Source organism: Natator depressus, chromosome 1 (genome assembly GCF_965152275.1).
Source record: "Natator depressus isolate rNatDep1 chromosome 1, rNatDep2.hap1, whole genome shotgun sequence".
NCBI classification, from domain to species: Eukaryota; Metazoa; Chordata; order Testudines; family Cheloniidae; genus Natator; species Natator depressus.
In genome coordinates, this window is record NC_134234.1 from 263,503,435 (window position 1) to 263,524,991 (window position 21,557).

The 21,557-nt window shown below is 42.5% G+C and overlaps 2 protein-coding genes across 9 annotated transcripts in view; one reads left to right on the top strand and one right to left on the bottom strand.

Moving 5' to 3' along the window:
- Positions 1-21,557, top strand: part of ANKS1B (ankyrin repeat and sterile alpha motif domain containing 1B) — a 749,199-nt gene that overhangs the window by 561,415 nt on the left and 166,227 nt on the right. The gene's annotated exons all lie outside the window — the stretch shown is intronic.
- Positions 20,107-21,557, bottom strand: part of LOC141995136 (uncharacterized) — a 32,696-nt gene continuing 31,245 nt past the window's right edge. Inside the window, exon 2 of the mRNA XM_074966019.1 lies at positions 20,107-20,384. Coding sequence (XP_074822120.1) covers positions 20,107-20,384 — 278 coding nt within the window. The remainder of the gene's footprint in view (positions 20,385-21,557) is intronic.

The window sequence follows — 21,557 nt, forward strand, 5'->3', positions numbered from 1 at the left end:
CAGAACTTCCAGATGCTGAAGGCCACTGGAAATCTGCACAGAGCTCAACCAGAGCTGCAGAGTCAACCCACTAACATGTGAAGAAACAAGAGGTCATTGCTATCTGGAAGATTGCCAGCCCTGATTTCCATGAGCCAGTAGCTAACCAACGTAGTCTTGGTAAATCAACTGTTGGAGCTGTTGTCTTGGAGGTGTGCACTATTATTGAGAGGCTGCTGCTGCTCCACTTCATAAATCTTGGCAATGTACAGGGGGTTGTTAACAGCTTTGAATACTTCCCAGATTGTAAAGGGGCCATTGATAGGATGCATGTGCCTATTATTTGTCCTGTCTTCCCCAGCAGGCTTCAGAGTTCATAAACAGAAAAGGATTATTTCTCCAGAGTACTGCAAGTTCTGGTTGATCACTGGGGCAAGTTCACTAACATTAACATGAATGTGGGTGGTCTGAAATAGTCCATGATGCCAGGCTCTTTTATGCAATGAAAAATGGAACATTTGCTTCCAAAACCAATATGGACATTAATGGTGTTGGATTCCAGGCTGGAAGAGGGATCTGGTCAGTGAATATGGTGTCTGAAGATTTAAGCTGCAAGCAGGGTAGCTAACCTTCAAGAATTTCTGCATCCTGTCCAAAAGCAGCATTTAGGGTGAGAAATTACTTCTTGAAACCAGTCTCTTTAAGATCTTAAGCTTAGCATGCGTGTTTTGTTTTATTTGCTTAGTAATCTGCTTTGTTCTATTTGCATAAATCTGCCTTTTGTAGTTAATAAACTTGTTTTTGTTTATTGTAAAACACAGTTTGTGCAATTTATAACTGGGGGGGCAAGAAGTTGTGCATATCTTCCTCCACATTGAGGGTGAATATATGCGTGTACGTCATATAGATTTCTCTACAGCGCAAGACAATATTATTTTGGGTGTGTGCTTTCCAGAGGGCAGCTGCATTTGAGTGCTGGGCGATTTCTTAGCAGAGTCTTCCCATAGAGAGCTGCTTTCAGACTCTGTGTGATTCTGCAGCTGGTGCATCCCTACCTGTGTGTGTGTGCTGCCAGAGGCCAGGGAGCCTGATTCAGCAAAACAGGGCAGGGGAGCCCAGGCTAGTGGAGCAGGCAGGCTCGGTGAAACTCCAGTACATCAGGTGGTGCCGTGAAAGGGAGGTCCAACCCCGTCACAATGTGATGCCTTGATACATGTCAGAATGGTGCCCCTCAAGCTGTTGCTGGAATGGAAGGCAAATGCTACCTATATGGACAGCCCCATGAAAGCAACATTGCCTTGTAATGTGCATGCCAAACTTGATTGCTATCTTTGACTAGCATTCTAGTTTATAATACCAGCTGATCAGCACAAAGTGTGCTACAAATAAATAGATTTTTGCAGCTGCAATGCATGGCCTGTAGTGAGTTTACTAATGCAATGTACTGCAACAAATGAGTGCTTGTTGAAAAGCCTTTTTAACCCTTGCAACTGCGAATGCCTTATAGAATCTATGGAACATGAAATGCTTAAAAGAACCTTTTTAATCTCAAGTGCCCAATTTACCTTGTTTAACTTTTACATGTACGAAAATCTTAATATTTATAAAAGTTCAGGGCAATGACCAAATTGTGGTCATAAGTGAATTTTCTACTGTTGTATTTCTTGCTTTTTCTTTTGCTACAATAAAATTTCCTTGGATGCAGTGAATTTGTCTTTTAATTTTTTATCTCTGTTGTGTGGCTGCCAAACTTGCATGGTGCCATATAGCCGGAGGCAGGGAAAGGGGAGGCAGAGGCAGTTGATGGGTAGGGAACATCACGCAGCATGGGGAAGGGGAGAGGGCCAGTATGCTTGGGTGTGAGATTAAATATTTATTGGAAAAAAGCCACTTTTAACTGTTACATTTTCTGGCTTGGGCACCATGTTGAGGCTACGGGCACTGCACAGGGATGCACACATCTGCCTTCTGCCTTAGCAATAGCCACCAGCCATGGCAACATGTAGCCAGTACCAGAAGAAAGGTTTCCAGATGCCCATAAGCAGACACAAATGGAATAGATAGTTGTAATACAGCCCTTTATGTGGTCTCCTCAGCTGTGCTGTCACTCTGGGTCTCAGGGGGCATCTGCAGCTGGTGCCTAGCTGGCTCTACAACATACTGAAGAGATCTTGGCTAATTAAGGAAATTTCCTCCTGTTTGACTCTGTGGCTGCCTGTGTGCTTTCAGTGCTGCAGGCCATTGGCAAAATGTTCATCGTATATTGGGGTTCTGTGGTGGCATTTCAGCCAAAATCCGGTCCAGCTCCTGCTAGTATGCACAGATACTGGGATTGTTATCAGAGGTCTTAGTTTTGTCTTTGGTGTTTTTGTAATTCTGCTTCAGCTCCTTGGCTTTGGCACAGCACTGACTCATGTCTTAGAAGTACCTCGTCTCCTGCATTTGCTCCAATAGCTGCTAGCAGATCTTGGGGTTCTGGTGACTACAAGAAAGATGAGACTGATCATGTGCCTCTCCCCAAAGGCAAGGAAGTCCAGAATCTCCAGATGAGACCACACAGAAGCACAGGCATTGTGACTGTAATGAACTCAGGGCCTGTGGACTTCCCACAAGATGGAATCGCTCACAGACGCACTCAGATATGTGCCAGCATTTAGAGAGAGATGGGTCAAGATGACCCCAGACTGTGGAGAGTGCATAGGTAACCAGACAGGCCATCCAGATGCCAAGCAATGGAGTGTGGGATAGCAGTGGGAGGACTACCTGAAGTAGTATTTGAAATGGGGATGCATCCACACGAACCTTATTGTGCTATAACTCATTCTGAAATAGTTATGATGCACCCATAGTGGGTTAATTATAGTGAGATAAGATGCAACAGAAAGCAAAACAACAGATTATTTGTGTGTGGATGCCAGGCAGTGTATTCTAAAAAACTTTCCCCAGGAGACAAGGCCTAAATTTCAAAAAGAAGACATTTTTAATTACTGAAAAGGTTTACTTGTACCTTTTCAGAAAACTAACGCTCTAAGCATGTTGTAGCATCACCAATTTGCACATTATTATTTTTCTGCAAAACCAAGGTTTAATCCCCTCTAAAACTTCTCAATACAACTTTTGATATGGAGTCACCAGCAACACCTCCAAATTAAAACAGAAAATCTCTACAAAGTCTGGAGTAGGTGGCTACCAGAGAGGGTAAATCAAGCCAATAATATTGAAAGTCAAACCAGAATTCAAATAGAAAATAATTTGTTCCTTAATAGCATTTTTCAAAATAGCTCTTACTTTCTGACACTGAATATACCATCTCCTTAATAAAAAAGAAAACAGTGTTATCAGTAGTTTTTTATATCAGGATCTAATCCAATAAGAAAAATTGTAAGCAATAACTACGTTTTTTCTTTAATTCCATATGGGTTTCATCTAAAACCCATGGCAACAGTAAGAAAAGTAATATTAGCTCCTTAAACTTCATTAGATTATTATGTATTTAGTCTCTTTGAAGATGACATTTGAATCCTCCTCTACTGAAAGTTCCCTGGATCCATCCTAAAGTGTCTTTGATTGTCTCCTAAAAAAATGTAGCAAGTATAAGAAATTGGTCTGTTTTGTCAGATATACATTGTTTACCTTAATATTTGCAATTAGAAAAGCTTCCTTAAGAAAAAAATTATGTATATTCTTCATACACAATCCAGTTTATCATATAGCAATGACTTTGTTGGTATGCGTCTATCTATCTAGTTTGTGATCTGGCCTTTGTTTGTATCTGGGCATTTGTTTGTGAATTCTCTTCTTCCTGCTCAAGTTAGTGCAACATGGCGTGGCAGGGTGTATGTTGTGCTGAGACGCTGCTATGCCCAGATCTGTTGTCTGAGTGTTGCTACCATTCAAGTCATATGTGGTGACATTTTGCCTAGTGCACGCCCTGGAATGTCTTACCGAGATTAGAAAAAGACCCTATATAAATCTTACTATTATTCTAAACTAATACAAACAAAAAAGAAATTTTTATATAAAATAATTATTATATAGCTAAAAACAGTTTCTAAGACTAAAATGAAAGTTAAAAATCAAATGAGTAAAATACTTGTTTGTTTTTACTAACTTTTCTTTTCTTTTCTTTTTTTTTTCTTATTTTTAGGTTATTGTTTTCCTGCTATGGACAGCCCTTCCCCCTCCCCAAATGCACCAGCACCCCAAGGCTTAGCCATCCCTTAAATGAGACTTTGGCTTACATTCTTATCTCTAAAAACAGCTGAATCAGGAGTTTTGTTCCACTTCTGATTCATTATATCCCTGTGATATACAAGGCAAACATGGGCACAGTACTTGTGTAATAAAGTGTGGCTCAGAGCCACATCTCAGTTTCCCAATTTCAAATTGCCACTTTGTCTCTTTCTAAGAGTGTTTCCAGGACAAGGCCCTGAATAACACTTCAGTGCGGGTTATTGACTTCTGGCCCTGGAAAAACAGGACTCCCTTCAGAGACCATTAAGATTACTACTTAATCAGCCAAAAGAATTGCTATTGTGTGACATGAGGCATTTTTTATCCTTAAAGGCCAACTCATGCTGTCTGCACAGTGTTTCCAGCCTGGAATGAGAGACCAGGCCATGAAATTGATTCCAGGTCTCATTTATGGTAATGCAGAGCACTGATCAGATGGCCATTGTGCCAGCTTTAGCCTCAAAGATTGATGGCATATAGTTGGTTTTAGGAAAATATTAAACAGTAGGATACAGCCTTAATTTTATTCTAAAGTGTTATCAGTCTTAGGTGACCTGTTCTTATTTTGGAGTCCTGTTGCTCAATTTCAACAATTATTAGCGCTGCATTGTTCTCAGGACATCCAAGCCAGTTATTATTAGGAGTCATTAAAACACAGCTCAGTAGTTAATTAACTTTGTCATCCAAAGAGATTATCATTCATTAAACAACATCCTTTTTTTCCACTAATGAAATAATTTAACTATAATAGTTAGGAAAACTGGCAAATAGAGGAGAATTCAACACAGTTGCCTTCTCCCACTGCAGTTCACAGGAGGAGGATTGGACCCTCTATCCCACCTTGAGGGAGAATGGATGCCCTCAGCAGTTAAATCATTGTTTTAACATTTTTTTTAAATCTTGCTTTTTTTCTTTTTAGTGCCTTTTAAAAAACACGGTAGACTTTCATCTAGTACACACGGGAAACAAGTTTCAATGAAAAACAAAGTATCAGGGAGCAGGATGGTTTCGGATGAGCATGTTAGCCCTGTGGTTGATGGTGGTGGTGTAAGCATGGGCTAATGACCACTTTCTACTTCTACTGTCAAAGTGCTTGCCTTGACCTTCTTTGTGGGTTCGTCCTGCAAAGTGCTGAGCAACTCCTGCAGCACCCTCGGCTCCCATTGACTTGCTGAGTTCCTTACGTGTTCAAGTTCTCTGAGAGCTGAAACCAAGGAATGATACCCTTGCCCTATTGACAGTGGGAAACTGAAAGACGGGGTGGGGAAGAAAAAATTATTTAATAAGAAACAGTCTGGAAAGTAGATTGAACAGGAGTTGATATGGTCCTAGAGCTATTTGATATTTCTGATATTTGTTTGTATTTTAATTGCTTGCATGGAGAAAGAACATCCGTTATCTTCCCTTCCCCCTCCCGCACCATGCATTTGGAAGAGAAAATGGCAGCTATTTTCTGATTATATATAAGGTATTGTCGATTAACCCTTTCACTGATGAGCAGAAGGATTCATTTATAATAACTTACACATCATTTACAAAGTGCTGTAATTATAGCCCACTGGTTCTCATACATTTGCAACGCATAAAGTGCATTTGCTTTATTTTCAGAGTTTGCATATAAATTGCCAAATTGTGTCATCAGGTATAAGAGCACGGCTCCCATTGACTTCCATCAGGGCTTGAATTGGAGGCGGTACATGGTGGTATGTTTTACTGGCACGTCTGTATTTTAAATGTTAACACTGTTAACTGTTTAACTGCTCATCAGAGCAAGTAGAAAGGAAATGAAGACTCACATTATGAAGATCTACACAATCTACTCTGAGTGACAGCTCATTGTGATACACAAGTGGGTAGACATGAGAAATACCTTCACTTATTTTTATCCCCAATCCAGGAGGAGCTAAGCAGAGCCAGCAGGGCATTTGAGCATCACCAAGGGGGAGCCAAGCCAGAGGAGCTTAGCAGACCCAGGGAGCACACAAGATCATAATTTGAATACCAGTACAATCTGTTGAGCATATCATTTTTGGCACCACATAGGAGGAGCTTATTTTGTAGATGGTGCTTGGAAAAGAGCCACTACTTCTCCTGCCTCCCCCACCACCAATTCAACCTCTGACTTCTATGCAAGTATTACTAGTTATATGCCCAATGGTAGAATTTGGCCAAGTATGTTTGCTACACTATCTATAGAATAGTGAAATGAGAAAGAATAAAGTTAACCTGTAAACAGGAGCAACTGACCAGTAATAATTGCGCCGGTATATCCTAGGGCTTGTCGGCCCCAAACAGTAGCCAATCCACTAGGAGGTGGGGGTCACAGTGGTGCAAAGTGCTGACGGCCTTCACTCTATGGGGACCCTGGAGCTGGCCACTCAGCCTCTATAGTGGGCAGTGCTGGCTAGAGGCAGGGCACATTGACCGGGTGCCTGGATGATGTGTTAGTTTAGTGCACAATCCATACAGTCTCCACTGATAGGTCTCCTGTGGGGCCTGAGCCATAAATTAAAGCTGTCCTGCCAAGCAGAACCCAGAGGGGATGATAGCAATGTCTACCCCACCCACGTTCCCTTGAGGTGATTCTCCTTGGAGCACATGTGACACCGACAGACCCTAGTCATCAGTGGGATCGAACCTTGGGCCTCTGAAGCTTAGTTCATGAGCCTCTATTGCATGAGCTAAAAGCCACATGGCTGTTAGCTAAGGCTATAGTAGACTCATTTATCTTTAAGTGGTCTCGATGCCACTACATGGGACAGAGCACCACGCCCAGGAGGTGTGTGGGTTACAAACAGTTGCCCCAGGGCCAGCAGAAGCCAAGCAATCCTCGAGTAAAGCATCATAGAAAGTGTGTAGACTGGAAATGTTCTCTAATCATCCTTTAAATGCTTTATAATGAAATGGGTAGCCATTAAAATTAATATGCAGCAGCTGTTGTACTGTAACTATTCGGTGTGACAAATATTTCATATATAAGTTATTTATGTATAACTGTACTCTCTAGCTCGCTTAACACTTTATAATTCATTGATAGGCATCCCTTCAAATGAAATATTACCTAGGCCCGGGCATGTTCATATAGGAATGATATGAAGATAGTAAACATAAGACAACCATATGGTGCTAAAATGTAACTTGCAGATACTTCTAAGGAACACATTTTGAGAGCCACGAGATTAATGGTTGAACACTTACTAATGAAGTAAAGGTTTCAGAATAGCAGCCATGTTAGTCTGTATCTGCAAAAAGAAAAGGAGTACTTGTGGCACCTTAGAGACTAACAAATTTATTAGAGCATAAGCTTTCGTGAGCTACAGCTCACTTCATCGGATGCATGCAGTGGAAAATACAGTGGGGAGATTTTATATACACAGAGAACATGAAATAATGGGTGTTACCATACAGACTGTAACAAGAGTGATCAGGAAAGGTGAGTTGCATAATGACAGGTTTCAGAGTAACAGCCATGTTAGTCTGTATTCGAGACTGGGAGTGGCTAAGTCATTATGCAAGGTAACCTATTTCCCCTTGTTTTTTCCTACCCCCCCCCCCAGACGTTCTTGTTAAACCCTGGATTTGTGCTGGAAATGGCCCACCTAGATTATCATACACATTGTAAGGAGAGTGATCACTTTAGATAAGCTATTACTAACAGGAGAGTGGGTTTGTGTTGGGGGGGAGGGGAGAAAACCTGGATTTGTGCTGGAAATGGCCCAACTTGATTATCATACACATTGTAAGGAGCGTGATCACTTTAGATAAGCTATTACCAGCAGGAGAGTGGGGTGGGGGGAGAGAAAACCTTTTGTAGTGGTAAATACCCATTTTTTCATGCTTTGTGTGTATAAAAAGATCTTCTACAGTTTCCACAGTACGCATCCGATGAAGTGAGCTGTAGCTCACGAAAGCTTATGCTCAAATAAATTGGTTAGTCTCTAAGGTGCCACAAGTACTCCTTTTCTTTTTTCAGGAAAGGTGAGCTATTACCAGCAGGAGAGCGGGGTGGGCCGGGGGGATTATCACTTTTGTAGTGATAATCAAGGTGGGCCATTTCCAGCAGTTGACAAGAACAGTAGGGGGGGAAATAAACAAGGGGAAATAGTATTACTTTGTGTAATGACCCATCCACTCCCAGTCTTTATTCAAGCCTAAGTTAATTGTATCCAGTTTGCAAATTAATTCCAATTCAGCAGTCTCTGGTTGGAGTCTGTTTTTGAAGTTTTTTTGTTGAAGAATTGCCACTTTTAGGTCTGTAATCGAGTGACCAAAGAGATTGAAGTGTTCTCCGACTGATTTTTGAATGTTATAATTCTTGACGTCTGATTTGTGTCCATTTATTCTTTTGCGTAGAGACTGTCCAGTTTGGCCAATGTACATGGCAGAGGGGCATTGCTGGCACATGATGGCGTATATCACATTGGTAGATGCGCAGGTGAATGAGCCTCTGATAGTGTGGCTGATGTGATTAGGCCCTATGATGGTGTCCCCTGAATAGATATGCGGACACAGTTGGCAACAGGCTTTGTGGCAAGGATAGGGTCCTGGCTACTCTACTTGCGCTACATTGATGACATCTTCATCATCTGGAACCATGGAAAAGAAGCCCTTGAGGAATTCCACCATGATTTCAACAATTTCCATCTCACGATCAACCTCAGCCTGGACCAGTCCATACAAGAGATCCACTTCCTGGACACTGCGGTGCTAATAAGCGATAGTCACATAAACACCACCCGAAACCGGAAACCTACTGACCGCTATACTTACCTACATGCCTCCAGCTTTCATCCAGACCACACCACACAATCCATTGTCTACAGCCAAGCTCTAAGATACAACCGCATTTGGTCCAACCCCTCAGACAGAGACAAACACCTACAAGATCTCTATCAAGCATTCTTACAACTACAATACCCACCTGCTGAAGTGAAGAAACAGATTGACAGAGCCAGAAGAGTACCCAGAAGTCACCTACTACAGGACAGGCCCAACAAAGAAAATACCAGAACGCCACTAGCCATCACCTTCAGCCCCCAACTAAAACCTCTCCAACACATCATCAAGGATCTACAACCTATCCTGAAGGATGACCCATCACTCTCACAGATCTTGGGAGACAGGCCAGTCCTTGCTTGCCCAGTCCTTGGGAGACAGGCCAGCCCCCCAACCTGAAGCAAATACTCACCAGCAGCCACACACCACACAACAAAAACACTAACCCAGGAACCTATCCTTGCAACCACATTGTGTCCTGGTTTAAGCAAGTACCATTGCCATAGGAAGTCAGAGGGGTGGCACCAGTGTAATGTAGGGTAGAATTTGGCCCACCATGTTTCAGTGATTTCCACAATTGTGCTTAATTTACAGATAAGGTTTTTTAAGTGCCAGCCCCGCAAACTCAAACTGGAGATGTTCTTTTTTTACATATCATCACCAGCAATAAAGGTTCTGTTATGCCCTCAGTGACTCCTGTATCATCCTAGTACTGTCAGTAGGGTTTGCCTGGGTAACTGATCGGCACTTAATAAACAACTGTGTTAATGGTGCATAAGAATGAACAGAATCCAGCTTGCACTCTCTTGGTCACATTGGTTCTACATGATGAAGAGGAAAAGGAACTAGTAAAACACACATTTTGTGTGCTAAGGTCAGTTCACTAAGAAAGTGCCATTTTTATAGCCTCTTTTCAGTGTAGACTTGCACTTTAATTTTAAAATGCCTTGAAAATCACAATAGATCTCAGCAAGACAAGATTTTCTTGATCAGTGGTACCGTTTCTTGGTGACTGGCTTTCTCTTATCATATAAGGATATTAGTACAGGAAATTCTGAGATTCTATCTTTCTCTAAGGATGAAAGTCTTACGATATTTCCAACCAATTATACTAGGATGTTATTTATATTTGGGAACTAATATGCATTAAGTACAGTAACAATTTCCATAAAATACTTGTTAAGATACCAAATTCAGGCCAGTCCTTAAGAGGGTTACGTATGGCTCTAGAACCAGATTGAGCACCCTGCAAGTACAGGGAATTGCAATTTGCAAATAGATGAGACCAGTCCAGGAAGGGATGGGGCCAGCCACCCAGGAGAGGCAGTAAGTATATTCTGGGCAGTATTTGCTGGGGAAAGGCAGCTCTACAGTCTGGTCAGAACCCCATAGATGTCTGCTGGTGGAGACTGCTCTGCTACCTCACCCAATTTTGAGCCTACACTGGGTAGGTTGAGGCCCACAACTGGGATTGTGGAAAACGTGCACCGCTGCACCTTGATCTGGCCCCAACTATTGAGGGGCAAATAGTGCTGCAAGATTGGTATTGAGAAGGGCTCTGCAATAATGGTGACAAGTTTTTTTGCTCCTATCAAAGCCAATTAAAAATGTTTTTTCAGGTGTCTAAGTACACTTCATCTACTGCTGTCCCTTCATCTATTACTTTTGTAATTGTATCAAGAAATGAGTTATGTTGGCAAAAATGTATCATTCGTTAACCCAAGCTGCCTGTTATTCGTGAATGTTTTGTGATTTTTTCTGTTAAAATTTCTAATAAGACTTAGGATTTCTATAGCCTCTTAGAGCTAAGAAAATCAAAGCACTTTACAAACATTAATGAATTAAGTCTCATAACACCTATGTAAGATAAATAAATATTTACATTCCCCTTTTGCAGGTGGGGAAACAAAGGGACAGAGAGGTGATGTGACTTGTTCAAGTTTATGCAGTGAGCCTGTGGCAAAGCTGGGAATATAGAACTCAGGTTTCCTAGCTACTGGTTCTGCACCTTAATCACGAGACTCCTGTAGGGTAATCAAACCTCAGTCTCTGGCAAGAGTGGCAGGGTGACTCCTCGCTATGCTGTCAAGAAGGGAGCTAAGGATAGAAATATTATTAGGGATAATAATTAGAGGCATTGTCCAGGTTAGTTCTTCTTTTCTGTTTGGAAAATCAGTAGCACATTTCCTTTTCTTCTCAATTGTCCAGGATTTTTCAAAAATAATTGCTAGTGTTTCAGTAAGATCATTTGCTAATTCCTTTAATAACTTAAACATTGAAATAGCTGACTTGGACAATTTCGGTTTCTTGTTTTCTTTTTCAGGATACAAAGTAGTCTGTTGCACTTTAAATATATTGGGCTGAATTCTTTGGTTTGTCAAGTTCGCTTCGTACCACTTAATGAACTTAAAGCAGCTGGAGATTGCCCCTGGAGAATTCCCACAGAGTAAAGAGAATCTTTGCCAGTGTAGAGCTGATGAGAGCAACTCCCTGCCCACCTCCACTGTCTCCTACACTGAAAACCTCCCTCCCGGGGTAAGAACAGAGGGGATGGGGAGGGGCTTGGCAGAGCTCTGTCAGTAACATTCTGAATATCCTCAGGAAACACAGAGCTAGTGTCCAACTTGACTTTGTTTATATGTCCTCTGTTCCTGCTGTAGGAATGAACCTCCGGGATGGTTTTGGCAAATGATCATGGTGTGCATGGCATGGCTATTAGTCCTTGTTGCCAACCTCTTTCTATTTGAAATCTAACATTCTTCCCCATTAGCATTGGCAGTAACTGGTTGACATTCTTGCTGTAGGGTATCTTTTGTTCTAGTTTCTTAGAATATAGTTCTTTTTTATCTACTTCATAGTTAATTCTCTTTGGCTCAAGCAGCTGGTTAGATGTTGGCACTAGAGTTTTGTCCTTCTGTCCAAAGGTCTTTGTGTTGGTGATCCTAATAAAAGATAGCTGTCCATCAGTTTTAAAATTGGTTTAGCTGAATCCATTTTAAAACTTACTAGAATTTTAGGGGGAAATTTCCCCATTTTTGACCAGAAATTTATTGACAAATTGGAGGGAAACAAATAAACGTAGAGCTTGAAGGACTGATTTATGAGGAAAGATTAAAAACTAAATATGTATAATTTGACTAAGTCCCAAACACTGTGAGTACTTAACGTGTGTAACTTCACTCACATATATTAACCTGCATACTTGCTTAAGTATTTGCAGGATCAGGCCTAAGTGGAAACATAAGAGTCTGAAAATAGCTGTAGGGCATAAAATACCAAGGAGGAGTAAGGATGATTTAGTGTGCTACACAAAGTTATAAGGAGTAAAGGGATTAAATTAATACAGGAAAAATGTAGGTTGAATATCGGGGGGGAAATTGTCTTGTAAAGATGCATTAGGCTGTGGCACTGCTTCCCGATGGAAATGATAGAAGCCCCATCTGTTGGGACCTTTTAAACTAGACTGGACAAACACTGGAAAAAATATGGCAGGGAATAATCTTGTATTTGCAGAGAGATAAATGGGATGATCAAAGAGACCTTCTGCACCTCTAACTTCTATAAATCAATTTAATATAGAAAAGTGTGAAATAAAGTGAAGGTTGGAAAATGACAAAAGATATTATGCTTTAAAATTTAAAGTTTAAAGTTTAAATGGTCACAGCTGTGGGCACTGATAGGAAAAAAGATATGGACATAATAATAGACTGAATTTTATAGCCATCACCTCAATATCCAGCAGTGTTTAGGAACGCAAACAGAATACAGGGATGTGTCAACAGAGAAGCAGAGCTAAAATCAGAAGCAATTACCATACAAAGAGTTGGCGAGACCAATCATAAAGTATTGTGCACAATTTTGTAGGAAGGATAGTACAAAAATTAAACTGGTAAAGATAAGTGTCTTGATGGCTATACTTATGGAGAAATATTAGCGAAGTTAAATTTGTGTTCACTGGAAAAAAATTAAAATGGCTCATTATTATAAAATTCTGATGATAAAACTGAGGTTTATGCAATTCTGAGATACAAAATCTGGTTGTTAAAGCCCTTAACTTTGGTAGCCTGGACTCCATTCAGGTCTCTCCTCTGTGAGCCTCATCCTGACGGATGTCTGTGCTTCCACACCACCTGCCATTTAGGATTCACGCCACCAAGTTTCAGTAAGCATGTGATTGTACCTTTGATATGGTGGGCTCTAGGATGCTGTATTTCCTTCCCCATGGTAGCCTTCCCATTTTATCTTTTTGCACTCCTAAAATACCTCGAAATGCTTTTTTCAAATGGTGTTTTTAATATGACCATGGCTAGCTGAAATATTACTTTTATTACACTTTTCTCCATTCTCCTTTTTTGTTCCTTTATTTTGTAGTGAATTTTCTTGGTTGCTTTATTCACTTCAGATTTTAGTGGTGTATTTTTTTAATCATCTTATATTGTATCAAGTTTTTAATAACGTCCAGAAACTCAAGAAATTTGTTGGGGGGGAATACTTCTTTGGCAATTAAATTATTTTTATCATCAAGTGAATGTCAACAAACTATTTGAGAGAGAATACCATGCTCAAAAAGCAAAAGAAAAGAGTGGTTCCCTGTTCCTGAAGAGAAATCATTAAGGGGATATTCTACATCCCTGACTCCTAATGCAAAGTAGCAGCAGGTTGGTAGCAATGTTTTCTACAGTGACTCATGAAAACTTCCTGAGGGGTTTAAGCCTTCCAACAGTTTAGAAGCCTTCAGTAGAAGGACGCATCCAAATAACTTTGAGCATTTATTTACTTACACAGACTTCTCAGTAGCACTTTATATGTATCCTCTTTAGAATGGTTCATAATGCTAAACCCTGATCCTGTAAACACCTACACATATGAGTAATCCCATTGATTTCCGTGGGTTACTCAAAAGTATAAATGTTTTGCGAGATGGGGCTGTATGCATGCTCTGATTCTTTTGTAACTTATTTAAATCTCTGATTTACTTTCCTTAAACTATGTTCATTAATATTTCACCTGTTCTGAAACTGAAACTACAAACACTTTGATAAATGGATTGGATGGTTGCCTAGTTTCTGTAAGTGCCTGTGTATCCTTCACTGAAATGCTATTGTGGAACTGAAAGAATCAAAATACTAGTGAATTAGCAGAAATATTTCTTTTTTGTCTATTTGATAACAGATTGGGTCTTTGCATATATGCTAATTTGAAACAAAGACCCAATGTTTTAATCGGTCATCTGGAATATAATCACTCCAGGGTATTTAAGAGTTATTGCTGAAAACTTTATGGGACTAAAATAGTGATTTAAAAAAATTCTTTAAAACAGGTAAGGCTAGGTGCAGAGAATGGGAATGTGAACAGTAGGCAAAAAAAGAGAAGAAAAGAACAGAAAGAAGACATTTGGTAATGATTAAGGAATTGGTGGTGTATATCAAATGGAGACAATAAGTTATATAATAAAATGTATTCATCCAATTATCCAAAATATGAATCAATTACAGAAATTTTCTGGGCAAGAATTTTAAAGTATTCAACTAATCAGAGCCAATGATTTGTATAATATGGAATATGGAAATTGCACTGGTTTGTTACTTACTCATAAGAAAGAACAGAACTCACTGAGCAACCAAAACAATTCTCTGGGTTTTCTTTACAGAATTTCCATCCAGATACAGAGGCCTGATACTCTTTTAGTAGCATATGAGATCTGACAAGACCACAGTCCAAGATGATAAAGTTTCAAGCTGTAAAAGGACAGTTCCAGCAGACTAAGATCTGCAATAGTCAACAAAATATAAAGTGCTTCATTCAAGATTGTGGTCCTGCATAGACAAGTTTGAATTCGTTTGGATTTTCAGGATTTTTTAAAAATCTGAAAATTGTTTCTCACTATTATATACTAACCAGAAAAGATTAGAGAAAAACATTAATGTTTCTATTTTTTCCCACTTTGTTTACTTTGTGCACTTCACGGCACTGTGTATAGTCACTTTCATTGTTTTTCCTATGTGTTATTTATATTGCAGTTGATGTCCAAGTCCTATTGTGCTAGGCCCTGAACACACACAATGTAAAAATGGTGCCTGCCCTGAAGAGCTTGCAGTCAAAATAATCAGTGCAGTCATTCAGTTATCCCTGGTTTTATTATGGGTCCTTTCACTTAGCAGTGGGAGAGAAAAACATTATTTTAAAAATAAGAAAAGAAGGTTCTAAAACTCCAAGGATTGCTTAGGGAGCTCAAGGATAGCTTGCATACCTGAAACTACTTTTAACTCATTTCTTCAAACTGACTGGATTTCAGGTTGACAGTGCCCCTTCAATGCTTCTTCTAACAGACAGCTGCTGTAAGATTTACAAAGCACAACAAAACAAAAACACAACTACTAAGGAATAAAGGAGCAATTCCAGATCAGGTAAACACATGGGTGAAATCTTGGCCTATTGAAATCAAGGACAAAATTCCTCTTAACTTCAACAAGGCCAGGGTTTCATTCATGGGTTTTAAAGAGTTGCATCACTCATGCAACCATGGGGAGAATAAAGGGGACATGCCCTTTTTACTATCTTGTTGATTTCCCCCCATGATGTTGATTTCCCCCTACCCCCCTTAGTTTCTTCTATTCTTGTGCTTTTCTCTCTCACACACACAGACACCACTTTTTATTCACATGTAGTTGCAACTCTAAAAACAAAAAGTACTTGGAATGATATGGGCCAAATTCACTGCTGGTGTAACTTGGTGCAACTCAGTTGACTTCAATAAAGCGGCACCACTTTACATGAACAATGACTTTGGCCTGCCAGTGTTAAACTAGGATAAATGGCTAACCAGCGCTTCCACAGTCAATGAACTTCTGTGCAATCTAATCTGTTTCTTTTGTGAACCCACTGCTCCATCAGGCTTGGAAAACAGCTGGGTTTTTCTACAGTGTCCAAACACGTGAAGCTTTTATTTTCTTTATCAGCCTTCTTTACACTGTCCTTTGGTGCCACATATATAAAACTGTTTGTACAGCTCCTCAGTGTCCTGCTCAATACTCAAAGCCAGTGGCTCCTCTGAACTCTTTTCAGGCAATTATCTTTAAATGTTCTCCCTCTCCCTCCGGTTTGACCCCATCTAGTAGGGAAAGGGTTTTTACAGAACCAGTAGGGCCAACCTGATGACTTCCCTAACCTAGCTGTAAAACCCAGACTTCTTATCAGCACCAACAGCTGTTAAGTTGGCCCAACAACAGCTTTATAGGGCTCTGGTTCCCATACTCAAGTCTTTGTGCTGTGTGCCCCCGCCCATCTCAGTTTGCTGATCAGTGTCTGGGGAGGGTTCTATTTCAGCAGGTACCTTGCTTCTTGGCAAAATTTTCCCAAGAACCTACTTTATTTCTGACCTTTATTCCCTATACCTGACAGCCAGCACAGGATGGGTTGTTCAGAAAGGAAAGAAATGTGGACTGTGCACCTGCACCTCTCGCACCCCTATCAACTGCTATACTGGTGGGCTCCTACTGCCTCTAGTGCTCCTGCTCTTTCCTTATCTCAATCTCTTGACGTTCATCCTCCAGTTTGTCTCCCTCCCCTCAAGTCTCCCTGAGGATGTCTCTTCCCAGAGTCAGCCCTTCACTGGCTCTCCTATCTCCAAAATCGTAATGTCCCTTTTGAATCAGAGGAGGATTTGCAGGTTCTCACTCTTTTGAAATTCCTTAAGAACTCCATCTCTTCTAGATGTCCTTGTGAGACTTAGCAATCTCTTCAGCCCTCTCCATGCAAGTTAATCATGTAAATGCTTCTGGTTTCAAGTACTCCCAGTCTCCTTCAATAGCTCACTCTCATCCAAACCACCACCTCTAGCCTTCTCCAAATGGTGTCCATGGGAGTCTCCATGCCTTCTCTAGTCTTTCTTAAGCAGGGACACAAATAGTATTCCACGGAAAGCAAGCCAGTCCCTTCTTCCAGAGATTCTCCCAGGCACCAAAGATAGTAAACTGTGAGGTGGAAAAATATGCAGATGATACAAGATAGTTAAGTCCAGAGAAGATTACAAAGAGTTACAAAGGGATTTCACAAGACTGGATGACTGGACAACAAAATGGCAATTGAAATTCAATGTTGATAAATCCAAAGTAATGCACATTAGAAAACATGATCCCAACTATACATACAAAATGCTGGGGTCTAAATTAGTTGTTACCACTCAACAAAGAGATCTCAGATTCATTGTAGATATTTCTCTGAAAACATCTACTCAACGTGCAGTGGCCATCAAAAAAGCTAACAGAATGTTGGGAACCGTTAGGAAAGAGATAGGCAATAAGACAAAGTATCATAATGCCAATTTATAAATCCATGGCACTCCCACATCTTGAATACTATGTGCAGTTCTGGTTGCCCCACCACAAAAAAAGATAATAGAATTGGGAAAGGTACAGAGAAGAGCAACAGAAATGAGTAAGGGTGTAGAACAACTTACATATGAGGAGAGGTTAAAAACACTGGGACTTTTCAGCTTGGAAATGCAACAACAAAGGGGGGATATGATAAAGGTCTATAAAATCATGAATGGCATGGAAAAAGCGAATAAGGAAGTGTTATTTACTCCTTCCCATAACACAAGACCCAGGGGGTCACCCAATGAAATTAATAGGCAACATGTTTAAAACAAACAAAAGGAAGTACTTCTTCACACAATGAACACCAGATATGAATAAAATTATGCTTAGCCAACCCTCACGTAGATATGCTTAGCAGGGTGTCAGGTCATTTTGCCACAACAACAGCTTATAGCAACACCTGAACTATCAGTCCTTTTGCGATCAGGAATTTTTTCTCCAACAAAAGTTCTCACTGAAAGTTCCTTCATGTGGGAAGCTTCTTTGTACTTATTAATCTTAAAGTTCACCTTTCACTTGGTGATCATATCAGCAAGGATAGGTAGTGATCTTGTAACATTTTTCTATCAAGCAGCATATATATAAAGATAAGGGCAACTCAGGTTCTATGCAATGACCCTCAGTTTTCCAAGCCTGATAGACCAACAGATTTCCATGATGAATAATAAAATTATCCATAACAGAGCAATTAAATTTGTTTCCTTAACTACAGTTTTGTCACCCTGGAATAGTAATCTGATGCTCCATCAGGACCTACCCTGCGCTGGTTGCTCTTGGCAACTCTTTGTTCAGTTTCATAGTGTTGATCAATGTCATTCTCATCAGAAGATTTTTGGTTGTAGAGAGAAGGGAATATCAAATATATCCTGCTTGCTACCCATTTTTCATTGAGAAACTATTCTTTCTTCTTCGAGTGATTGCTCATGTCCATTCCATGTTAGGTGTGTGTGCTCCACCAGTTTTTCCTCACTGGTATCCATAGGGGACCAGCTCTGGTGCCCTCTGGAGTGGCATGCCTATGCACCATTATAAGGGGTGCTGCCGGCCGCCTGCCTCCCTCCCTCAGTTCCTTCTTACCACCAGTGTTGGTGCTGGAATACTCCCCTTGCTCTAGCAAGCAGTTTCTGTTCAGTGGTTCTTTGAACTTTTGTGTAAATAGTTGTTAGTTAGTAGATAGTTAACAGTTCTTAATAGCTAGTGGATCTTAGCGAATAGTCCCCCGAGAGACTTAGCCCAGGGGCAGGGCATGCCCCATTCCCCGGGCTTCAAGCTGTGCGATCGCTGTAAGCCCATGCCAATCATGCCGCACCTAAGCTGTTTGAAGTGTCTGGGTGAGTCCCAGAATTACAAAAAGTGCCTCATTTGTAAGGGATTCAAGCCCCAGACCAAAAGGAAGAGAGACATTAGACTTCACGCACTCCTATTGGAGTCAGTGCTGGCACCGGCCTTGGAGCTGGCACATTCGGCCTTGGTACTGAGTACGTCGGTATTGATGAGAAGTGCACCGGCACTGAGTTCCTCTTGGTGCCGTTCCATGTCTCCATTACCAGCCAAAAGGCATAGGAAGCACATGGAAAGGGGACACTCCCCCTTGTACTCATAAGACCAAGGACAGGGCACAGATGGAGTCCAGACAGACTCGGGCTATCTCGCTGCCCCCGGAGCTCAGGCAGCAGCCTTGCCAACAGGACCCAGTCCACCCCACAAGCTGCCCCCCACTCCTGTAGGTGCTACAGGCACACAGTACCTTATGGTACCATCCAGCCTGGAAGCCTTGCATGCGGCAAGAGATATTTTCTCTCTCCCAGTGCCGCCAACTCCGCGGGAAGAGAAGCCCAAGAACCGTGCCCTCCCACCTGCTTCAAGGAGAAAGCCATCAATGGTGTCTCTGCACAAGTCGCCCCGAAGGTCCCCAGGACTGTGCCAACAACCTCCGGAACTGCATCCCGGACCACAGATCCAAGACCAGGCAAGTTCCAGGCGCAGATCGCTGAACTCCAGGCACCGATCACCAGGGCCCAACACCAGTCACTGGACCCGCAGTACCGGGCCGCAAACACATATCATCGGTCCCTGGAGCCCCGGAGCCAGTTGCCAGAGTCCCTTCGGCGCTCTCATGAGTCCCAGCACCAGTCGCCAGAGCCACAACATTGGTCTCCAGAGCTGTGATGCCGTCTGCTGGAGCCCCAATGCCGGTTGCCGAGCATCATACCGATCACCGCAGCATCATGGTCACCAGAGCCAGCGCACCATGCCTGAAGCAGGTGGCATCGCTCCCCAGACTATTACCAGGCTGATATACATCGCTGACGGTTGTCAGAAGCACAGCATGGCTCAGTGGGCTCCTGGTACCACTCCCCAAATGGTAGGCGAGAGGCTGCTGGGTACAGTGGGAAAGCCTACCCTATGGTGGCGACAACGTGGTCACCAGAGGAAGAATATTCCTCCTCAAGCTGGAGAGTGAGAGTTGCTGGTCCCCACAGACCTGCCATCACCAGTGCAGCCAGCAGGCCAGCCTATGAGTGTGTGGCCACAAGGTCAATGGTCAGGGCCCTGGCAGTGATATAACCCATGGTCATGTCCACAAGCTGTGGGACCTCAGACTCTGCAGTCAGAATCAGAAGGACCTTCAGCATCAGCATCTCGCCCCTCCCCTCCAGGCTCACAAATCAGGTTGGCCCAAGGGGCCCAGGACCAACCCCTCCAGGACAGGTGGCGCTTCAGGCAGAAGACGCACAACCTATCCTTCCTCAGGGCTGGCCTCATCATCATCATCGCTTGATGAGACAGTTGCAGGCCCCTCGCAGACAGTGTCCCAGGATGATGTAAAAGCCCACCAGGAGCTGCTTATACGCGTCGCAGCAAACCTGGGACTAAAGGCAGAAGAGGTGTCCGAACCAGCGGACTCCCTGTTTGATATGCTGGCTACAGCAGCACCAGCAAAGGTGGCCCTGCCAGTCCACAATGGGGTGGTCAAAATCGTAAAGGCCCTGTGGCAGACATTGTCATTCTTGCCACCTAGGTTCAAAAGAGCAGAGCATAAGTACTGTGTTCCTGCAAAAGGGTTCAAGTACTTGTATGTGCACCCCTCCCCCAGGTCTCTAGTCGTCATGGCTGCCAATGAGCATGACAGATACGGTCAACCTAGCTCGACCCCTTAAGTATAAAGACGCCAAGTGGCTAGATCTGTACGGCAGGAAAGTTTATTCGACAGCCAGCCTACAGTGTCGTATAGCTAACCACCTTATAGAGGTTTTTAAGGCCTTGCTTGACAAAGTCCTGACTGGGATGATTTAGCTGGGGTTGGTCCTGCTTTGAGCAGGGGGTTGGACTAGATGACCTCCTGAGGTCTCATCCAACCCTAATCTTCTATGATTCTATGACCAGGCCCTGCTCGGCAGATATCATTTTAATGTGTGGCAATCCACAGCCAAATTTGCTGACTTGCTCCCGCAGGATGTTAAGCAGGAGTTCAATGCCATGCTGGATGAGGGTAGGGCGATTGTGAGGGCCTCCCTCCAGGCTGCCTCAGATGCAGTTGACGCATGGCGTCGGTGGTCTCAGTGAGACAGGTGTCGTGGCTGCAGTCGTCTGGTCTCTCAGCGGAAGTCCAGCAATCAATCCTGGAACTCCCATTTGAGGGCTCAGCCCTGTTTGCTGAACAAACAGACAGCAGGGTTACATGGCCTGAAAGACTCCAGAGCCACTCTTCGCCTGCTGGGCCTATACACCCCTGTCCATGCCAGAACACAATTTAAGCCTCAATACACCCAGAGGTTCCTGAGCCAGGCCAGAGCAGAACGATACCACAAGAGAAACAAGGGCTATAGGCACCGCCAAGGTCAGCCAGCAGCAGCGGGAGCACATTCAGGCTTGAGTTGCGCCCCTCCTAAGAACAGGCAGTCATTTTGAAGGGACACTCAAGGGCGACCTCCCAGTCTACAACCAGAATCTGTCTTGTCCCTTATTTTCCCACCGTTTGTTGCCTTACCTCCCTGCTTGGACCACCATAACTATGATCATTGGGTCCTCAATACGGTGGCAGCGGGTTATACCCTCCAATTTTGTTCTATCCCCCCATCCAACCCCCCATTCCGTGTCCCTCTTCAGGGACCCTTCTGATGAGCAACTACTCGCCCAGGAGGTGCACGCCCTTCTGCCACTGGGGACCATGGACAAAGTTCACACAGA